The sequence below is a fragment of the Mesoplodon mirus genome (assembly GCF_964341445.2).
Source record: "Mesoplodon mirus genome assembly, chromosome: 4".
NCBI classification, from domain to species: Eukaryota; Metazoa; Chordata; class Mammalia; order Artiodactyla; family Ziphiidae; genus Mesoplodon; species Mesoplodon mirus.
Genome location: NC_138979.1, coordinates 72,008,333 through 72,030,807, shown reverse-complemented (window position 1 = coordinate 72,030,807; position 22,475 = coordinate 72,008,333). Strand labels below are relative to the sequence as shown.

Genomic DNA, 22,475 nt, shown 5'->3' with positions numbered 1-22,475 from the left:
GGTCTGAGAGGGTAGCCAACTTCCTAAAGGAATATCCCAAATAAACCCTGAGCCTGAACCTGGATCACTCAGATGCCCCTGCTCTTTGCTTCAGAGTCATAGGATAGAACATTCTGGCTTTACTGTAGAGGGATCAGAAAGAGAATCATTGCCTGGTTGAGACAGTCTTTGAGAAAGTTTTGTTTTTCCTCTTTCTCTCTTTCCTATTTCATATATCTCCTTTCCTTTATGGAATTTTTGAACATATATTAATTACGGTGACTAGCAATGCAAGTGAGAAAATTAGGAACACCATTTTGAACTTTAGGTTGTATTATAAAGTAAAAAAGGTAGATATTGAATGAGACAGCATCATAAAGACCCCAAGAGCAGCACCGAGCTCACAAAGCTTCCTAGGCAATTGTGGGAGAGCCCCCACGGTGGCCGCCTTGGAGGGGGACAGGTATATGTACATAGGCCAGCTCTGCTGCAGTTGCTAAAATATCAGCTTGTTACTTTATAGATACATTTGAGTGGCTCTTATCACTCCGCAAAGGTGACATGGTACTCTGCATCCACATTTTTATGAGTTCTTCAACAATATTAACGCCTTAGAAAGTGCTATTAATTGAGGCTGGATGAGAGATCCAGAGCCTTGTTTCTGGCCACAACTTTTAGTGCATCTGGGGAGAAAGGGTTGAGATCAGCATCTTTGATAGATAGTTTTGCCAAGGAAGCCCTGAACCAGAACAATGCACTTGTATTTAGGGACTGTACCTTTGTCTTTTTACTCAGCATCTACTTGTGGACCTGACCACATCTGCATTGGCACGCAGACTTTAGGGCTTCTGTGCCTTTCTGTTGTAATTTGTAAGCTTCTATTGCACTTTTGAAGGTTATGTCTTGGTGCAGCTGACTCACTACTTCTCAACTTTAAATTATCAGCCGCTCACTATGATCATTTGAGGAGTTTCTCCATAGATACAGGATACATCAGCACATCTGTTGTACCAGTGTCAGGACTTTATCTAACAGAGCTACACAAAGACTCTATGTGTTCTTGAAGATGCACACCAAATGGCAAAAGTCTTTGCCTAGAAGAATGGATCTTGACACCTCTGAAGATTCTTGTGTTTATTAACATTCTGAGGTCTCTGTCTCATGGTATCTTGAAAGGCTTTTCTTCATTTGGCCCTGGTGGATCTTTTACTTTGAAGGCTATTCTGCTTCTCTGCCTGTAAAGACTCTTATTCAACCAGTAGTATCTCAGTTCAGATACCGTGAAAACTTTCTTAAACTTGTGCCCTAGAATATCCAGTGTAGCCCTTACCTCTGGTTTACCGAGGCCAGTTCTGTATGAGTCTCTCTGACAGATTAGGAGCTAGTTGAGAGCATAGACTATCCTCTTATTCATCTTTTTTGTTTCCTCCACTAACATTCCCACCTGTGGGATTAGGAGATTGGGATTGGGGGGGCAGCACATGGAGAATGCCTAAAAATTTTGTTGATTTGAAGGTATATTTCACATTTAAGAAATAGAATGTATTTACTAAATGAATACATAAGAAAATAGTATATTAATTCTATGTTCTGTGTTAATGAGTACCTTGGTGAATACATAGTTTTGAAATCTGAGTAATATTCCCTTTCTCAGGGTCACTAATGACCTTCCAAGTGTTTGACTATGCAATTGTATCATTGGTCCCCATGTTGCCTGGGGCAAGTATTCTCAAAAGAGTATCAGTTGTACTTCATTGCATAAGTATCAATATTTGCCTTCCCTAAAGAAGATGTATTTTGGAAAAAGTTAAGAAAGTTGACTCAGAAAATGGAAAGTTGGGGAATATGGTAGATTGCAATATCATTCAAAAAATATTTGTTGCACTTCCCTGGGAGAGGACTGAACTGTCCTACTCCAGGGACATAAAGATTGACAGTGAGACTTGCTCTGGACGATGAAATGTGACGGGAAGTATGTGTGGCACTTCTTCCACAGTGTCCAGCTATCTTCCAGATAGAGGAAGCTAAGTGGCTATGGAGCACAAGAAAGAAAAAAAATCTTTGTTGTAAAGCTACTGAGATTTGAGGGGTCTTTTGCTACTACAACATGAGCCAGTCTATCCTGATGGAATCAAACAACATTCCAAGTAGAGTGGATATAGTGACAAATATCTGGAGCATAGAATAGCAAATGACAAGTAAAGGCATGAGATTGCCATGAAACTGCAAACTAAGATCTGATTTTGAAGTTACTTCAGTAAAAATGTTGAAGTTGTGGGCTTCCCTGGTGGTGCAGTGGTTAAGAATCTGCCTGCCAATGTAGGGGACACGGGTTCAAGGCCTGGTCCAGGAAGATCCCACATGCCACGGAGCAACTAAGCCCGTGCGCCACAACTACTGAGCCTGTGCTCTAGGCCCGTGTGCCACAACTACTGAGCCTGTGTGCCACAGCTACTGAAGCCTATGTGCCTAGAGACCGTGCTCCACAACAAGAGAAGCCACCGCAATGAGAAGCCCGCGCACTGCAGCAAAGAGTAGCCCCCACTCACCACAACTAGAGAAAGCCCGCCTGCAGCAACAAAGACCCAATGCAGCCAAAATAAATCGATAAATAAATAAAATAAATTTATTTAAAAAATGTTGAAGTTGCTATGGGATTTCAAACTAATATTTAGTAGAGTTACTGACTGTTTTGAGTATTAAACTTGCTAAAGAGTCACATAAATAAACCACATATGCCTGTTTTCTTTCTCTCAGTACACAGATGCATTTATTAGTAGACAGAGATGGTTTAGACATTTAGCTAAGCATGACAGTATATGAAAAATACATTACCTCACAAACTCTGCCTAGGGGTATGTAGAGCTTACTAAGGAAGATCTTACCTTGGTAAATATTAATAATTATAACTTTAAAGAGGAAAGAAAATAAGAGGGTAATTACTTACACTTGGAGGGAAGAAAAAGAAAGGATTTATGGAAGATGTGGCATTTGACCAAGGCCTTGAAGTATGGCTAAAGGAAGACATTTCTTAAGGGGAGAACACTGGGTGTGAATCAGCAGAGGCAAGAAATATGGACAATTATTTTGAGGCAGTGAGGATACTTCTTGGCTAGAAAATGTTATGCTTAATGCAGAGACATGGTGGAAAATAAAACTAACGTTAAATTGGGAAAACATTTTAGAGAAACTAAAATTCCCGGATGACTATTTTGACCTTTATGCGAAGCCTTAGAAGTTGTTGAACATGGGATGACTGTGCTTTTGAAACATATGGGCCAGGGACCCAGAGGTGTCAAAGCCCAGGCAGGGCTCTGACTTGGCTCATGGGCACATCATGTCTATGGACATGTCCGTGTCCATGTCCATAGACATGGAATGTACTATAAAACAACAGAGTGTATCAAATCTATGTCAGCAGAAGCTTTATTTCTTAGAGGTGTTGGAAAACTTGGTTAGTTGTTTGTGGAACAAAAACCAACATTCATGTTCACTACATATCAAATTGCCAACCCTCAAAATAGGTTTGTGGTTAGCTCTCTATTGTGAACTTATCTAAACCTAAAAACAGGTTTTAAAAATCACAGGGAAAAAAAATAAATGGATAGACTCAACTACATACAAAACTTGTTTTTATATGTCCCCCACTTTACCCTATTCAGATTTTTAAACAAATAACTGGAAAAATGCTTGCAGAGGATACAGGCAAGTATTAGTATTAAAAGAACTTTAATGAATAGGTAAAAACAGTAAGAGGAACAAAAAATGGGAAAGATGAATGAATAGTATAATTAGATTATTTATAAAGTTAAAATCAGGGGAAAAACAAACATTTGGGAAGTGATCAATTAAAGAAAGTGATTGAAAGGACAAATTTTCCCAAGGAAATTAACAAAAGTTATTTTTAAGAAATATTATGGGGCTTTCCTGGTGGCGCAGTGGTTGAGAGTCCGCCTGCCAATGCAGGGGACACGGGTTCGTGCCCCGGTCCGGGAAGATCCCACATGCCATGGAGCAGCTAGGCCCCGTGAACCATGGCCGCTGAGCCTGCACGTCTGGAGCCTGTGATCCGCAACGGGAGAGGCCACAACAGTGAGAGAGAGGCCCGCATACCGCAAAAAAAAAAAAAAAAAAATAAGTAATATTGTTATGTTTACAAAATGAGATAGGCACTTCTATAAAGTACTCATAGTGGCATGTGTGCTTGTGTGGTTCTTTTGCAAACTAATTTGGGAATATGTATCAAAAGCCTTCAACATTGGCTTAGCAATTCCTCTTTTGGCACATTCATCCTAAGGCAGTAAGTTTAAACATAATGAAAGGACTCTACTCAAAGGTATCCCTAAGAATATTACTTAAAGTTTTGTAAAAATGGAAGTACCCTAAATTTATCGCATTCAGAAAAATGTATTTATAAACTATAGAATACATGTGTATGTATTTGATGGAAAATTAGGAAAAATTTAAAATTGTATTTAAAAGTAATTTGTAATAAGGATGAAAATGTTTATGCTATGGTGACAATACAATATGTGCATTTGATCAGAGTTATATAAAAGAAACTATACACACACAGGCACATAAAAGATTGGAGGAAATTTCCAGATTGTTAGCTTTTAAATGCTGGGTCCATTAGGTGATTTCTCTTCTCCTTTATATAATTTGTCTGAAAATGTGGTTGATGCTAAAGTAGGAGCCTAGAGGTTAAAGTCTTTCATCTACTACATAGAAGAAACAGTCATACGAATGAATCAGACTGGAAAAGGGATAGAATATAGGGACAAAACCAGAAAGGGATGTGGAGCAAAGTCAGGGAAATGCATATACTTTGAGGCAGGAGGAGAACAGGAGCCTGTCAGGCTTGGAGTAGGAGGAAGACAAGAAAAGTGAGGCCTCCTGAAGCTTTGGGTGGAAGAATCTCAGAAACAGAGCGCCATCCATCAGTGAAGGCAGGAGGGGAGGAGGCAAGGAAGTTGATGATTAGAGAAGGTTGACCTTCCAGCAACCTCAGTTGAGTCCAGAAAATTAAGAGCTGAGAAGTTTGAAACTGATAAAGTGGGCTGTTGAAATGGACAGGAGGAAATGGAAGCCACACTTTCCTTGCTCCAAGAAAAACAAAATCAAACAGAAAAGGCAAATATATAGCTATAGGTGGCATAAGCAGTGGGCTTTTTTCTCTGCACTGGCAGTGGTGGTGGGGTTCAAGGCTGTCTAAGTGGGATGTGCACATCAGGAGGCTAGCACTAGGATTCAAATACAGGAAAGCAGACTGGGTGCTTCTCAGCTCTCCTTGATGCCTTTCCTGTGGTTGGAGCACAGCATCTCAGAGTATACTCCTGCCCTTTGTGCCTCTCCAGCTCTCGGGTGGGGGTCCCTGAGCTATCCCAGGTGTTCCAGGGTCAGTGCCTCAAACATCTGTGCACTGTTGCTCTAGATGGACTGATGGGATGACTGATAGAAACCATTTTGCTCAGTAAAGCCTTGAGCCAAATCTCCCCTATCTACAATGGAGAAGAAGAGGACCAATAGTTGAAAACTAAATGAGATATTTGGCACTATTATGTGTTCTAAGCTAAAGGCTTCCCCCACAGTTTTCTCAGGGACAGTTCTCAGCTGAGTATTTAACCTTAGAAGAGTATCCTCGTCGTGACCTCGTACATAGAATGAAAATCATTCCTCTCCCAAGTTCTCGATGGGTACCATTAGGCGCGCGGAGGCAGATTGCGTGGTTGTGGACCACCCCTCCGTTCTGGACTATTCTGATGCATGCTGTTGACCCCTGGAAGTCAAAGCAAACTCTGTCTGCTGTGTCTGATCTCCAGTGTAACTCCTGTCTGTTTACCATAGGTGCCTACCCTCGGCTCTCACTGAGCTTTCGGTTGAAGAGAAACATTGGATACTTCATTCTCCAGACCTACATGCCCTCTATCCTAATTACAATTCTCTCATGGGTATCCTTCTGGATCAATTATGATGCATCTGCGGCTAGAGTTGCCCTTGGTATGTGTTATTTTTAAATGATACCTAAAATGTAAAGTCACCATATCATTACAATATTAAGGGAGTTCAAAGACTATAGTTCAACTACAATTTTTTGACATCATGACACCAGTCTTGCCCATATAGTCACTTTTTATCTTGAAACACTAATTTCATGCATGATTCTCTTGATGTGTTAATTTAATTATAAGGCTCAAATGTGAATTTTCACGCCCATGAAAGGGAAAATATGCTTGCCAAATATTTGCATAATAAAACTATTTTTGACACTAATTTTAAAGCAAGGATTAACATCTCCTGTTCAAAATTATTCTGTTGCCCAGAAAGAAGACTTGATTAATTGTGCATTCTTTTTTAAGTCAGAAAAACAGTCAAATGTTATACCATACAATTGGAATTACACAAATTAATGAGCACTAAAAGGTGATATTAAATTCTGAGTGGGGGTCTCCCTGGTGGCGCAGTGGTTGAGAGTCCGCCTGCCGATGCAGGGGATACGGGTTCGTGCCCCGGTCTGGGAGGATCCCATATGCTGCGGAGCGGCTGGGCCCGTGAGCCATGGCCGCTGAGCCTGCGCATCCGGAGCCTGTGCTCCGCAACGGGAGAGGCCACAACAGTGAGAGGCCCGCGTACGGAAAAAAAAAAAAAAAAAAAAAATTCTGAGTGGTTCCCAAGAACTCTAGTGATCTCTTCTGGCCATTGGTCACTTGACAACTGGATTATTAGCTGATGTACAATATATATTATACGTTCCAGTATGATTTCTAATATTTTTTAATTATTAAGGGAAGGCTTATATTTTCAGAAACATTATTTTCTACTGAGCTAATTATTATGAAACTGCATGGACAAAATAATTATTTAAATACATTTTAGGTAAGTACTGAGCTTTTAGAGCTGAAGAACAATTGTCCAGTTTATCCCTTCTTTGGGTAGGGTTGAATTTAATTCCTGGGAGTGAAGTCATCAATAATACCTTTCAAAATTGATGGGAAAGGATTACAACACATCTGCTGGTAAGCCTGCAGAGAAGCATAAGAATTCAGGGATCTGGTTGTCCCTCTTTCTTACTTTTTCTATTTACCATCTCTTCCCAGGAATATAAGTTGCTTAGCATCATGCTTCCAGGAGAATGTGTGTACATGTGCGTAAGTGGACGTCTGGTTTAGACGCAAAGACAGGTGACTCGCACTGATTCAAGATTAGATTTCTCATGAAATAACATTTAACAGTGACTTATTTTTTTCTAATGAAATAACATTTAACAGTGACTTAAGAAACTTAGGTAGTTATCTCTAAAGTATTAGGTGAATGTAAAAACACTTTGAGCAGAATAAGGTATCAAAAAATCAAAAGTGCTGTTAATCTATTTCTAATGGGCTTGGTAAAGGAAAAATCTCTCGAAAACACCTTCAGGATTTTTTACCACCTGCAGAGGTTACATCTGCAGGTTACACTTGCAGAGGTAACATCAGTCCTTTCTGTAGGTTTTGCCTTTTTTGTTATGTTACTAGATTGCTCTTTGTTAAACGATTTTCTCTTCTCACCTGGAAAATTCACAGCTAAAATGAATTTGCTAGGGCAATCCAAATTTTGTGGAGCTTCTAGCTTATACAACTTCAGGAGCTCTCTTTAAGAAAAAGAATATAAAATACATAAATACAGAATTTCCGGAACCCCTCCCGAGCCTGTAAGAGGCCTGTATTAGAGAAGATCAGAAGCTGAAGCTTCCTGAGCTTCCAGGGAATCTGCCTCAGAGAATGTGTTATTTTTGAGGTAATTAGAGAAATATGAGTACCAAAGAACCAGAATTATCTGGCATCATCAAAAGTGAGGTCTACTGAAAATGCAAATTTCTCAATTTTCTGGATGATCCAAATTCTATAGCTCCTAAATTGTTAAACATTGTCTTCCACAATATTAAATAGATAATCTGTCTGGAGTGGATTAGAGTCAACATAGCCTCATTACAGCGTATGAAAGTAGATTCCAGTTTTTCATGTCAACTCAGTATTGTTACTATAAACCTCAATCATGCTTCTGGGATGTTTTCATGTTCATGAAAACATGAACTTGCTTCATGCTTCATGTTTTGCTGGGACAGAGGAGTGGTCTGTCCAGACTGGCTAAGGCATTACCACTGGAGGTGTGCAGGTCCTGATGGATATCAGAAGTCTGGGAGGCAGAATTGAAGGCATTTGCCAGTGTTGGGGTGGACCTGAGGCCTGGAGGTCGAGAAGGCAGCTGGGATCTCCAGGCTGCAGTGTCTGGCCAGATTGACGTCCAGCAGGTCCCGCTCTCAGCATGGGACCCCAGTCCTCTCACTCCTTCTCTCCCAGCTTCTGCACAAGACATGGTCTCTGAGCCTGGGTCTGCAGGACTTGGGAAGTGACAGCACGGCAACTCCAACTGGTTAAGGAAAAGTGTATCATCGGGTAATGAACCCTAAATAACAGCAACAACCACAACAATCATTAAGGCTGAAACTTACCAAATACTCAGGTTCTAAGTTCTGTGCAAGGTCATTGGAAAGTGGTTATCTGATCCATGGTACAGAAGATCCATAGCACGATAGGCAGTGTTATCGTTCCCATTTTACAGAGAAGGGAGTGAGGTGCAGAGAAGCTACATAACTGGTGCAAAGTCAGATAATATTAAGTGTCAGAAGAAAGATTTTAATCCAGTTTGTCTGACTCCAGGGCCCTTAACCACTGCAGGTGATTTCTACAGTGTCAATAGACAATACACAGAAGGGTTCTTTGGTCTATTACATTGTAAAAATAATGGATTTTTTTAAAGGTCAGCAAGAATTATTATTAACCATTCTTATTAAGGAATCTCTGAGAACCTTTAAGATGCTAATGTGCTTAGTGCCTCTTGGAGAGGATATGGCTATAGTTTGGGGGACTTTGATTGGCGAACTCCCCCTCCCCCAGCTGACTTCATGTGTCTTGTCATGAGCTACACCCTTTGAAATGCTTAGAGTGCTGTTTGCCTTCATCCTGAATGGTTGCACAGTGGTGAGTTCTCCCCACTTCTAAATGAGGTCTGAGAGGTGCGGGTCTGCACAGAAGGGTGCTCAGTGAAGACCTCCTTGGCATGTCCCTCCAGCTCAGGGCACTGTTGGACCTGGAATTGTCAGGGGTTGTCTCTACTGAGAAGGGAAACGCTGGTTCTTCACCCAGCTGTGCTGCACAGATGCTCTGTGTGCTTCAGGATCTTATGCTTCTTCTGCCCAGGGTCTGACCCCCACATCCATTGAACTGTTAGTAGAAGCTGCCAGACTACAAAGTTGGGAGTTGTAATTACATGGTCGTCCTCAAAAATCCCGAAGTCCACTTATCAGTGAATAATAGTATTGGTCCTTCTGAAAGTGAAAATTTACACTAAAATAATTTAAGCCACATTATTTAGGTCACAAAGAAGAAAAATTAAATATCTTTTTTTTTTTTTTTTTTTGCTGTACGCGGGCCTCTCACTGCTGTGGCCTCTCCCGTTGCGGAGCACAGGCTCCGGACACACAGGCTCCGCGGCCATGGCTCGCGGGCCCAGCCGCTCCGCGGCATGTGGGATCTTCCGGGATCGGGGCACGAACCCGTGTCCCCTGCATCGGCAGGCGGACTCTCAACCACTGCGCCACCAGGGAAGCCCTAAATATCTTTTGATTAAATGATATAAATTATATTTTTATTTCACAACCATCTTTATAAATGCAGTTTTTCAAGCATAATATTTCCTTAATATAAATGAGAAATAATTTGAAGCTAATAGTTAGCAAGACTTAACAGCTTGGTAAATGTAGGAAGAACACAGAAGGCACCACTCAGTCTCCCATTCTGCCGTTGGATGGGGTCCCCTTTAGAGATCAGAAGTTCAAAGCGAGGCTGTCGGATCTGGGTCTCCTGCCAAGAAACTGGAGGCTACCAGAAAATGTATTTTTCTGTGATGCTGATAACAATAACATCTGTTGTCGCGAGTGTTAACAATGCCAGTTACCATTAGCCCATCACCGAGGTGTTTAGACTTCACAACACCTTTAGACAACAGTTGTGGACCTATCAAGCTCATTCAGGTCCTGCTGCTGGGATGTGATGGAGCCAGGCTTTTGGCCTGGGCCATGTGGTTCTACTATCCAGGCCGTGAACCACTGCATCCACCACTCTCCACGGTTATCTTGATAGGAAGGAAAACGATACAAAGAATTAGAGAATGCATGGCCTTTCAAGCTAAGAGGTCATATGATCCCAAGCTGGAAAGCCAGGGAACACTACTCACCACAAAACCTTACTCTTAAGGGACTCCTTGAGCTGGCGCTGATGGGCCTGAAGCCAGCCTCCTTGCCCATTTTCCTCGCCTTTGCCAGTCTGAGTGCTTGTTGACATGTGCTGGCCGTCCCTGTTTTGTGTTACTTTAGCCCGTTTTCTGGGTACATCTACTGAGGCCTGTGTTATACACATCCACTCAGGATAATCAACTGGAGAGCCAAAGCAAAGACTAAAGCAGAGCGCTTTCCAAAGTCCATTTGGAAAGAAAAAAATAAGCTGTGGCAACATTACAAAATTTTTGAATAATAGTGAGAACACCTAATTTTGTAGCATCTGCATGGTGTTTTTACATTTCTTTGTAAACTATAATTATCCCATTGCCATTTTCAGATTTATAAGTCCCCAGGTACACCTGAATTTTATGTTAAAGGGTAGCCTTAAAATATCCTGACGTCTTTGACTTCCATATATTCATCATCAGCTCTGGTTTGCAGTCAGACATGAAAATAGGTTCTCTGCTCCTCGCTTCCCTCGTCTCCTGCTAACAGCAGCTCAGCATGTGTGGGATGGAAGCCTGGGCTCTCTTCCCTCTTCTCCAGGTGGTCACTAGTGAGGGGACCCTTACACTCTGGCACTCATCCAAGTATGGGATGGGAGTCCAGAGGGCATCAGACTAAGACACTTAACAAACCCAACCCCTTCCCCGGAGAGTTGAGTGGGGGTCCAGTGGGGTCAGAGAAGTGGTCTGGTGGGACCATGTATCTGGGTGGTCAGCCTCTTGGTCTTGAACCACCTGCTGGTCTAGGGGACATCATTGGTTTTCTGGGTTACTACGGCTGAAGGACCATGGCTGAGGCTCTCACCTTGCAAGTCTCCTTGAGAGAAGTCCTCATGTGGCAGTGACCCTCTCCTTTGGGTCCTGGAAGAAACATGAGTAATCACATTCCATGGTACCAGTCACATGGGTAGAAAAGAGTTGGCTCTTTGGAGCTGCCTTACTTTTTTGAGACTTCTTAATATATCAAAAGTACTGTCTCAAAGAGAGCAAGTCAGCTGCAGTAATGCCCGTGCCACTGAGAAGTGAGTGATGCAGTTCATTCCCACACACGTAGCTTCATTCAGCTCAGCAGCTGCGGTCATGTCACAAGCCAATGGGTCCCCTGCTCTCTGTGGCTTCAGATCATCCCATATGGAATCTTTGTACACCAAGAACATGCCCACTGCTATGGGAGAATTACAAAATATGGTCCTTACATGTTTTTAGAGACTAAACTTAGCTCCCTTAGGGAAAAATGGTATTATTCACCTGACACTATCTAAAGAATTCAAAATAATGACATTTAACAACAACAAAAAAAACCCAACAGAGATCTGGCCACTTGCCCCAGAGCATGGTAAGATCCTATACTTTGGGTAAAATCATTAGCCCTTGCCCACAGCCAATATGTGCTGCACAGCTTATTAGCCTCTTTCTTAGCTGGGGCAGGAAGTTGCTATGAGAGGTAATCTGTTCTCCGGAGCTACACTCGAACATTCCCTCTCTTTGAGCTCAGGACTGGCTCCCGTCCTTAGCAGCTTTAAGTCATTGCCTCATTCCCCTTGCTTTAAGGCCTTGTCGTAAGAATCATCTTCTTCACTAGCGGCCACACATGGCCTTCCTAGATTCCCCAGATTCATTCTTCTTCCCAGAAGCTTCTCACCCAGACACTTAGTGTTTTATGATAAATTCCGGGTTTATTTTCATTTCTTCCAGCTTTCATGCAGGGCAGCCTCTGCCTTGTCCCCGACCCCTCTCCATCCACCTCCATCCACGGGCCAGGTGCAGTGGGAGGCGCCTCCCAGGTGGCGCGGGGAGGGAAGAGATGTTAACTCCCCAGCCTGAGGTGTGACCTGCTGCCCAAACTGTGTGTTCTATATTCTGTTGTGTTTCAATCACCCAACAATATTCAACCGTGATTTTCAACTACTTCACACTGTTTGAGAAAATAGAGCAGGAAAGTGAAAAGTGAGGAACCGAGCAGTGGACCTGCAGCCTCTCACGCTCCCGTTTCTTTTACAGGGATCACCACCGTTCTGACCATGACGACCATCAACACACATCTTCGGGAGACGTTGCCCAAAATCCCCTATGTCAAAGCCATTGACATGTACCTCATGGGCTGCTTTGTCTTTGTGTTTCTGGCCCTTCTGGAGTATGCCTTTGTCAACTACATTTTCTTTGGAAGAGGCCCTCAAAGGCAGAAGAAGCTTGCGGAAAAGACCGCCAAGGCAAAGAATGACCGTTCAAAGGGTGACAGCAACCGGGTAGGCCTCTCGGCCTCGGCCGCCCCCACTCTGTCTTTCCCAGACCCACAGACCCCGCGGCATCACGGCCTTTGAGTAGGAGTGATGCATGCTTGTTGATCGTAGCCTGAAAGGTGGCGTCTGCAAGTCACTGAGTTTTATAGAAAAGCAAAATTGGTGCAGAAGTTGGAGAAGCCAAAAGCTTGCCAGTTTCCTGTGAAAAGAAAAGGAAAGATATCGGAATGAATGGATCTCTGGGGTGTGGGGCCCAAACTTGACAGGCAAAAGCATTTTCAACAATGTTGCAGTTTTCCTTCAGTGGTCAAATTACAAATGTGATAGCCAGCATGCTGCTGTTCGTTGCACGGCGTGGACAGCCCCCTCTCTCACCTGCCCTGGTTCAGGGTCCGTAGTGCAGGGCAGGAGCAGTGTGCTGTCCCAGGGCTCTCGTGCATCTGCCCTGGCCCAGCCCTGCTGGCTGTGTTCTGCAAAATGCCAGGCAAGCAGCCCAGGACAGCAGCGGCCAATCAGGGAGCTGCTCTAGGACCCGTGGGCTCTGAACCCAGAGAGAGCACACCAATCAGGTCCCTCTCCAGCCCTCCTCATCTCACGCTTACATCCTTCCAATTACAAACTTTGCAGTTAGATGTCATTTTGGTTTATTTTTTTAATAAAAGCAATATGTTATTGCAATTATAAATACTATTTTAGTGAAAGCACATTGTCGTTTCTATAAAATTTTTACCTTTATCCTTTTACCTCTTGCATCCCTTCAAGTCCTCAAAAATATACCTCCACCCGTTTACATACTGGGCTTGTTCCTATATTTCTTTACTTTTAAATTCTTCTTACTAAACATACTTATTTCTCAAGCTCGTGAGGTTTCCTTGTTCTTTCTGGTGCTTTTGGTGCATTGCCGGCCCAAGCCTCTCGCAGGGGTGCAGAAGCTCCCTGGAGGAGTGCTGTGCCCATGGCCCACCAGTGGCCCAGAATAGGTACCTGTATGTTCATGAATGAGTGAAGGTAAATGGCTATAAATGGCTCCTATCCTTTCAGCAACACATAAATAGACTTGGTCAGAGAAACTAGGATCTGTGAATAAAATCAGTCTTCCACAGGCAACATGACCCTGAATTTCTTACTGGAAAGTATACTTAGCACCATACTGGTGTGTTTCTAAATTAGTCCACATCCTATTATGCATACACAGTATACTTTGGTAATACTGTTTCCAAGGAAACTAGAATTCATCACATCATTATATTTTCCATTACACAGACATGCAGACACATACAATGCTGTTTTTCCAAATTCCCTCATAATTTAAACAGATTTCAATTTTATTTCCTTTATTCTAAATGACACTCTTTAGAAAGGTTAAATTGTGCTACAGAAATATCTTTTTGAGTGTGAAGCTTAAAATTTAAAACAAAAAGAAACAAAATCCCCCAAATCTCTAAATCCACAGACTAAATTAAGCAGAATGTAGAAATAATATATTATAAATCAGATGCAGAGGAAAATTCAAGAGTCCATTTTTACTGTTTGCTTTTCTGAAAATCTGTTTCTCTTTTCCCAGCAGTTTTCTTAAAGCCTTTGTATGTTCATATTTTTAAAAATCTGTAATTGTAGTAGACATCAGCTCATACATACAAATGCATGTATGCTAGTTTTAAATGCATATTTGATGCTCTTAAAGGTAGACATTAAAAGCTGTTGCTGACTAGATGGCAAACAGGCACATGAAAAGATGCTCAACATCACTAATTATTAGAGAAACACAAATCAAAACTACGAGTTATCACCTCATACTGGTCAGAATGGCCATCAACAAAAAATCTACAAACAACAAATGCTGGAGAGGGTGTGGAGAAAAGGGAGCCCTCCTACACTGTTAGTGGGAACATAAATTGGTACAGCCACTATGATGAACAGTATGGAGTTTCCTTAAGAAACCAAAAATAGAGTTACCATATGATTCTGCAATCCCACTCCTGGGCATATATTTGGAAAAGATGAAAACTCTAATTCGAAAAGATACATGCACCCAAGTGTTCATAGCAGCTATATTCACAATGGCCAAAACATGAAAACAACCCAAGTGCCCATCGACAGATGAATGGATAAAGATGTGGTACATATATACAATGCAATATTACTCAGCCATAAAAAAGAATGAAATAATGCCATTTGCGGCAACATGGATGGACCCAAGAGCATCATACTAAGTGAAGTAAATCAAACAGAGAAAGACAAATATCATATCATTTATGTGTGGAATCTTAAAAAAAAAGATGATAAAATGATCTTATTTCCAAAACAGAAATAGACTCACAAACATAGAAAAGAAACGTACGCATACCAAAGGGGAAAGTGGGGGGAGGTATAAATCGGGAATTTGGGATTAACAGATGCACACTAATATATGTAAAATAGATAAACCACCAGGACCCTGTATAGCACAGGGAACTATATTCAATAGCTTGTAATAACATATAATGGAAAAGAGTGTATGTATATACATATATATGTGTGTGTGTGTGTGTGTGTGTATATATATATATATATATATATAACTGAATCACTTCGCTATATAACTGAAACATTGTAAATCAACTATACTTCAATTTAAAAAAATTTTTGCTGACCACACCTAAGAATTTAGTGATAATTTTAAAGTAGAAATGCACCTCCCAAAAGTTCATATCACATGATCCGAATGAATTAAAAGAAAGTAAAGAATAAAAAATTTAATGCCAAACAGAAATAGCACTATGCACAGGCCAACAGTTTTAAGAGTCCTTTGTAATTATAATTATTCACTCATTCATTTTCAGTGATATCTCTTGGGATTGTTTATCAGTGTGGCCAGCAATGGCCTCAAGGAGCTCCTCTGTCATAGTTGGGAGCCAAGAGGTTCGGGGGCTGAAGCTTTCCTTGGACTGATGGACACTGGGTGACAGCAAGGACTTGTACTGTCATTGTCTTTGCTTGTGTCCTGTAAGAGATCTCAGGGTGGTGTCCTCAGGGGTTCTGCAGGCCACCAACGTGACCATGACGCTATTGAACCTAATGTCAGACCATGAGTAGATTTTCCTTAAATTTAGTGATTGAACTCTATTTTAACTTAGTGGCAGTGTTCACATAGTCACTTAGTTTCTCCTCAGACCAGCGGTGCAATGAAAATCCTGACCTTAATTTATTTGTGCTTAACCTCTGTTTGTTCTTGAGTTGTTTCTATACCCAAGAGTTAGTCTTTGGTTGTAATGCATGTGTTATGGTTACAAGCCGTGTGATATTTTGCAAGTTAACCAAATGGTATTTGAATTTCATGAAGTGGCAGAAAGTCTTGCCAAGGAATCAGAGCTGCAGGCTTGACATCATTCCTCTTACTAAAGAGCAAGATTTCATTTCTCACATGATAAATAGTTCCTTATTTTCCTGAAACTAGAATATTTTACTCATTTTGAAGATTGAAGGTAAGTAGAGAATGAGATGTCAACAGTGTGCCAATTTGGTGACAGATTCTTGGAAAAAATGAAAATCCCTCTAGGATACATTCCACATGAGGTGTTTTTCATCTCTGAATGTTTTCTGCCTGTCCAGGTTATGGAGCGGGAAGAAAAACTACATTGAAATCAATGAATCTAATTATAGTAGATATGAGACAAACTCCTCAAAATAAGTAGTATTCATGAAATGCTTCAGAAATTACAAGTCATCACTGTCATTCTATACAGGACATTTTTACAATCCCATCTGTTTTAAGATTTAAATTCTAGATGATAGGAAAAGATTAGCATCTCTTCTGGAAATATTTGTTTAAAATGTTGCGTTTCTAAGATTTAATAGATTTTAGTAACCCTTTAATTCTTGCAGAAAAAAAATACCTTCTAGTAGTTTCAGTGTAAATTTTCTACACACTGGTTCACTTTTAAATGAAAACTATGCAAATGTAAAACTATGTCAAAAGCAGCCAAACTAATTTACTCTAAGCTCTTATTAATTCCATGTATATGTTCAAGTTCCTTTTGACATGATTGTTCCATTGTAGCTGTTCACCCCACTCTGAAATGGAGTGATGCAACCATATTGGTTCTCAAACAGCTTTGAGGCAGCCACAGGTGTCAGAGCACCCGGGCACCCCAACTTTGTAAACATTGACAACATCAGGTTCGGCTTCCCTCAGGGTGGGTTTCCTTCACTGGAATCCAAGAGTGCAGACTTGGACCCACCCTCCAAAGTTCTTTTCCAAATGCACAAAACTGGCCACAAGTGATAAGGGAAGACAGGATACTGATTCGTACAGATTTGTCATTAAATCTTGAAAAATCAACTCAACATCCAGTTGACCTTCTTATGTTTTTTTTCACTCTCCCTGTGGGCTTCCTGAAATCACCATACACCTTATTATCTCTTTGCCTTTGATTCCCTCTTCCCAGAATCCCTCTCTTTTTGTCCACATCTTCCCCTCCTTCAGGACCTAACCCAGATGCTCTTCTCTATGATGTTTTCCTGATTTTGTCTACCACTTGTTCCCATCCTGCCTCTGACAGTCCCCACTCCAAGCAGGTGGTCTTGTCCCTGTTCTTCTAACCTCCAGGGCACATGCTCTGTGCTTCGGAGATAGATAGCAGGTCACATTTCATGTGGCCACTGTGCCTTCTGTGCTAGACAGCATCCCATTCTTTGCATCTACCAAAAGGTGCACACTGGGGCTGGATGTGGCAAGTGCTCAGGGAATGTGTGTCCATGAATGAGTAGTGTTTGTCATCTGTTTGGTTCCACTGAAGCCACGTGTTTTCTCACTCTTCTAGTGGGAAGGGGGGGATGGTTCATAAATGTACCTTTTTTTTTTTCTAATTAGAACTACATCTTTTAAAAAAATTTTATTGACGTATAGTTGATTTACAATATCGTGTAAGTTTCAAGTATACTGTACAGTGATTCAGTTATACATGCAAATATGAATGTATACATACATAAGAATCTTTTCCAGATTCTTTTCCCTTATAGGTTATTACTTCACGCTACTATGTATAAAATACATAAACATACCTTTAAAGCCAGGTGAAACTCTGCGTCATTAGAACCATCAAAGTTCTACCTAATAAATGTATCACAGAATACTCTTTTCCTTCTTTAATAATAGACATTCCTGGGCTTCCCTGGTGGCACAGTGGTTGAGAGTCCGCCTGCTGATGCAGGGGACATGGGTTCGTGCCCCGGTCCGGGAAGATCCCACATGCCGCGGAGCGGCTGGGCCCATGAGCCATGGCCGCTGAGCCTGTGCGTCCAGAGCCTGTGCTCCGCAACGGGAGAGGCCACAACAGTGAGAGGCCCGCGTACCGCAAAAAAAAAAAATAAATAATAGACATTCCTTTATTGGTATTTTGTTCTACAAAGTCATTCATCATAATCCCCTAGATTTTGATAAAAGGAGATTTGCATATGGCATTTTTGATAGCTAGAAAAGAGATGGAATTGTTGGCATGTATTTTAAAATGTGCTTTAAGGGCAATAGGCAGTATCTTCTAAAATGCATTTGCTGATTATTTGAAGCTCTCACCTGCTCTACCCCTTGAGGGCAAGGACCTCTTGCTCCTCCGTGCATTTCAGTAAAGGCCAGCTAATCTGCCCATCACCCTCACCTCCTTGTTGCCTTAGGGCCAACTGCCCACAACTTCCGAAGCAGGTCCAGATCACCCCCTTCTTAGGGAGGGTGATGACTTCCGGTAGCCCCAGCACACCCCCAGTTCCTAGGTGGTTTCTACGGAGGACATGCTACTGCCCAGTCCCTTGCTGGCCTTTCCTTTGCTGTCTCCTTCTGTTTCAGCCACACCTTCATTTACCTGTTGGGCTGCTCCTCCCACATGACTCAGCTCCAAACCACCGGATGGATGCCTCATTGATCCCCCAAACAGGAAAATAGACTTTTTTTTCTTGTAAGGATTTTACTGCCAATCATTCCGGGGGGAGATGATGAAAAGAGCAGATATAGAACACAAGTCCTTACAAAGGTCTACTCTTCCTGGTACTTTTGAGATACAAGCCCCATTAGAATTTTAACCTCCATTTTAGAATAAAAATAAATAAAACTTTAATTTTCTTCTGGCAGTGCTCTGCTCCTTCCCCAAGAATGGGTCTCCCTGAAAAGCCTGCTCCCTAGTACGTATGGTATTATCTTGGTCTATTCATGTCTCCCGGCACCCCCAGGTGGGCTGTCTTCCATTCTCAGGAGACTGTAGACCACAGTCCATCCCACCTTGGCCCTTCTCACTCATCAGGCAGGAACACTGAGCCCAACTCAGGCTAACATGGGCCAGCTGCTGCACCCTAAGTCCACATTGCGAGGATTTCTTCAGGGAGCTCAGGAAGGGCCAGGAGGCCGGGTGGGAGCAGGGTGATGAGTAACTCTCTCTCCACTCCTTTCCCACCTTCTTAACTGCAGAGATACAGAAATGACCAGGTGGTGGTGAAGCATCGCTGAGTGTCCTGCGTGGCCTAGAGGAAATGCTGGGATGGGTTGCAGTGGCTGGCGGGGAGCAGTTACTCACCACCTCCTGGCATTTCGCTCCCAGACTGCCCTCAAGGAACAGAGACCAGTGTGGTGCACACCAACTAGGGTCTGTCTCTTCACTTTCTCCCTTCAAATCCATCTTTTATTCTTTATTCTGCCACTTAAGTTGGGTTTCAGAAATGTGTCACTATTTCACTTAGAAATCACTTTTATTTCTCATGACCTAAAGGGTAAAGGTGAAATTCCTTTAATGGCTTGACTCTCATCTGCTTCCCATTCACCACCAGGTTTTCTTTCCTGTAATGATAAAGTGATAGGTAGATGATGACAGGGATGAGAATGACAGTCACCTCCTCTATCTCCAGCTGAGCATGGGCCAGGAGCTGAGCGTGTGCATCCATTCTCTCCAGGACTTGAGTCCCACTCAACTAGTTTGCCCTTCTCAAAATACTTCAGCCACTCTTCAAGGCTTTGTCTGTATGTTTTTCTGGCTTTTTGCCTGAGAAATTTCTACTCATTCTTGAGGCCCAGTTCAAATTCATCACCCCTCTGAAATCTTCCCTTTTTTGTCCTGTAGTAGTTTTGATTACAGCCACACAAACTTAACACTTAAAACAACACCCAAATGTTATCCCACAGTTGGGTCAGTCAGAAGTCTGGGTATAGTGGGGCCAGCTCAGTGGGTACCATGGTTCCTTGTGGTTGTAGGACTGAGGTCCCCGTTGCCTTGCTGGCTGTTGGCCAGGGCCCGTCTTTTCTCCTAGAGGCTGCCCCTTTCTTCTCAGGCCTCCCCTGAAGTTCTCTCAATCAAGGGTGAATCCAGTCCTCACGCTTCAAATTCCTCTGGCTTTCAATTTCTGCCACATCTTTCTGACGTTCTCTTCTGCTTCGAGCTGGAGAAAGTTCTCTGCTTTTAAGGTCTCATGTGATTAGATTGGGCCCACTTGGGTAATCTAGGCTACTCTCTCTATTTTAAGGTCCATGACTTTAATTATGTTTGCAAAGTCCCTTTTGCATAACATACTCAAAGGTCTGGGGAGAAAGGGGTGACATCATGATGACCACACCTTTCCTTCCCCAAGCGTAATTGAATGGTATTCTCAAACCATGGGCGGGGGGACCTCTGAGTCTTTTTTGGTGCCTTTGTGCCAGAGCCTGAGTGGCCTCAGGATGTTGGCAGCCCTTCCTGTGTCTAGACAACCTTGGTGTCTGGGGCCATCCTACCTGCAGTCCTAGCACCAGTCAGAGATCTGCACGGGCCCCTACTCTTCGTGTTGGGAGTCTTCTCTCCCAAGCTCACCTCCTGTATATCTACCTTAAGGCCTAGCCTCAGGCAAGCTCCATGAAAGTTTAGTGGCAGACCAATAAGTAAAACAGACCATTGGCGTCATCATGAAAGGTCTGAAGCTGTATTTAGCACAGAATAAAATGTTATTTTAAAGTTCGGCTCCAATGTAAGAAGGGACTTTAGCCTATCTTAAATATAGCTCTTAAAAAGGAGGTCTCCTGCCAGGAGCAGGATTGAGTGAGGAGAGGGTATTGGGTGGGGGTCTTTATCTAATCCACCAAGGTCATTAAGTGTGTCCATTCATCACAGTACTCGTTTGTTTCTTCATGGTAATTTGGATATTTTTGTACCATCAGAAGAAGAGACAAATCGGCATCCAAAGAAGAATGGGAGAGTATAGTTTCTATCCAGTGTATAGTTGTGAAAAATGGTTATAATACCTGTTAACATCTTGAAAGACATTTGTACTTTAATCTTGTCTTCAATAAGGACTTGTACCCATAATGTGGAATTTCAATTTGAAAAGGGCTCCCTTATTTTATCTAATTTTCTACATGAGAATTTTTAAATCAAGGAAATCAAAACTCTAACCTGCAGTTAAGCCCACAAAATGACACTTTCCACTAAAATAGAGTGCTGGCTTTGACAGATGTGCAATTTCTCATACTATATGTGACATGGCTGCATGACGTAAGTCTCTCCTGGGTTTGTATGTAGAAATTAGGTTTATTGGCATGCTATGCTAGCTGTCTAACAATGTGTGTTTTCTTCCAATTAGGTGGATGCTCATGGAAATATTCTGTTAACATCGCTAGAGGTTCACAATGAAATGAATGAGGTCACAGGTGGCATTGGTGATACCAGGAATTCAGCAATATCCTTTGACAACTCAGGAATCCAGTACAGGAAACAGAGCATGCCTCGGGAAGGGCATGGGCGACACATGGGGGACAGAAGCATCCCGCACAAGAAGACCCATCTACGGAGGAGGTCTTCACAGCTCAAAATTAAAATCCCTGATCTAACCGATGTGAATGCCATAGACAGATGGTCCCGGATCGTGTTTCCATTCACTTTTTCTCTTTTCAACTTAGTTTACTGGCTGTACTATGTTAACTGAGTGACTGTACTTGATTTTTCAAAGACTTCATTTAACACTGAGTGAAATATTACTCTGCCTGTCAAGTTTTTATACCTGTACACACACAGACACACACACACACAGACACACACATATATACATACGCAATTGTATATATATGTGAACTTTCTCAGCATATATATAAAATACACGTGTATATGAGGATGTGTGTGTATATGTTTATACACACAGGTGTGAGTACCCATGTGTATGTCAAACAAATACACATACATATATACATTTTGCAGCTATGGACAATTTAACACAGGATGCATATTAAAGAAAGTCATAGTTTTTTCTTTTTTAATTGAAAGGGACAAGCATCGTCTAAATATTATGCCTTGAGAATGAGGGCGCGAAACACAATATCATCCCAAACTCTGTCTTTTACTATCATTAGTTAGATGTTTTAGTTTAAAAATCAGGAAGAAACTTTGTTATTCTTCGAAAACTCATACAGTGGTATTGCTAGTTTAAAACCGGTCACACTTCATACCCTCTCTTTCATTTTATTAAGTGAAGTCTTTTTGGCTTTCTTGGCAATGGGATTTGTTTTCGTGGGGCAGACTTTTTCTGTACGGTTCCATGGGTGGGGTGAGCCTCTGGTATGTGCTCACCTGTTTCTTAAACATAGGTAGAGCTCACACTGATGTCTGCACGTCCATCTTTTGAAATCCCATCGGGGATGGATGGCATCTCATTGTAAGTACTCTGCCTGTACAGTGTATTTCTCTGCTCACTTGGAGTGGATCCAGCTTCCGCATCATGTGGGACACGGCAGCACATTTTGGCAAAGTTGAGTTGACATTTCAGTCAGTGAGCACGTGCTCTACATCTCTTATGGATTTCTAGGCCTGGTATCTAACGGAAAGCTTAGACGTCTCAGGTTATTTGTTACTCTAAGGTAAAACCATCTAGGATGATTTTCCCCCTTGTCTTTAAGTTATCAATCACTCATAACATTGTATGTTAATATCAAATATATTTGCATAATATGCA

General features: G+C 42.0%; 1 protein-coding gene across 2 annotated transcripts in view; it reads left to right on the top strand.

Annotated features, from left to right (window-relative positions):
* GABRB3 (gamma-aminobutyric acid type A receptor subunit beta3) overlaps window positions 1-21,455 on the top strand; it is a gene marked incomplete at both ends in the record, with an annotated part of 231,322 nt that extends 209,867 nt beyond the window's left edge. For both annotated transcript variants that reach the window (XM_082618412.1, XM_082618413.1), the window contains 3 exons: window positions 5,827-5,979; window positions 12,304-12,548; window positions 21,114-21,455. In XM_082618412.1, the coding sequence (XP_082474538.1) occupies window positions 5,827-5,979; window positions 12,304-12,548; window positions 21,114-21,455 (740 nt within the window). The remainder of the gene's footprint in view (window positions 1-5,826; window positions 5,980-12,303; window positions 12,549-21,113) is intronic.
* Between the last annotated feature and the right edge of the window lie 1,020 nt (window positions 21,456-22,475).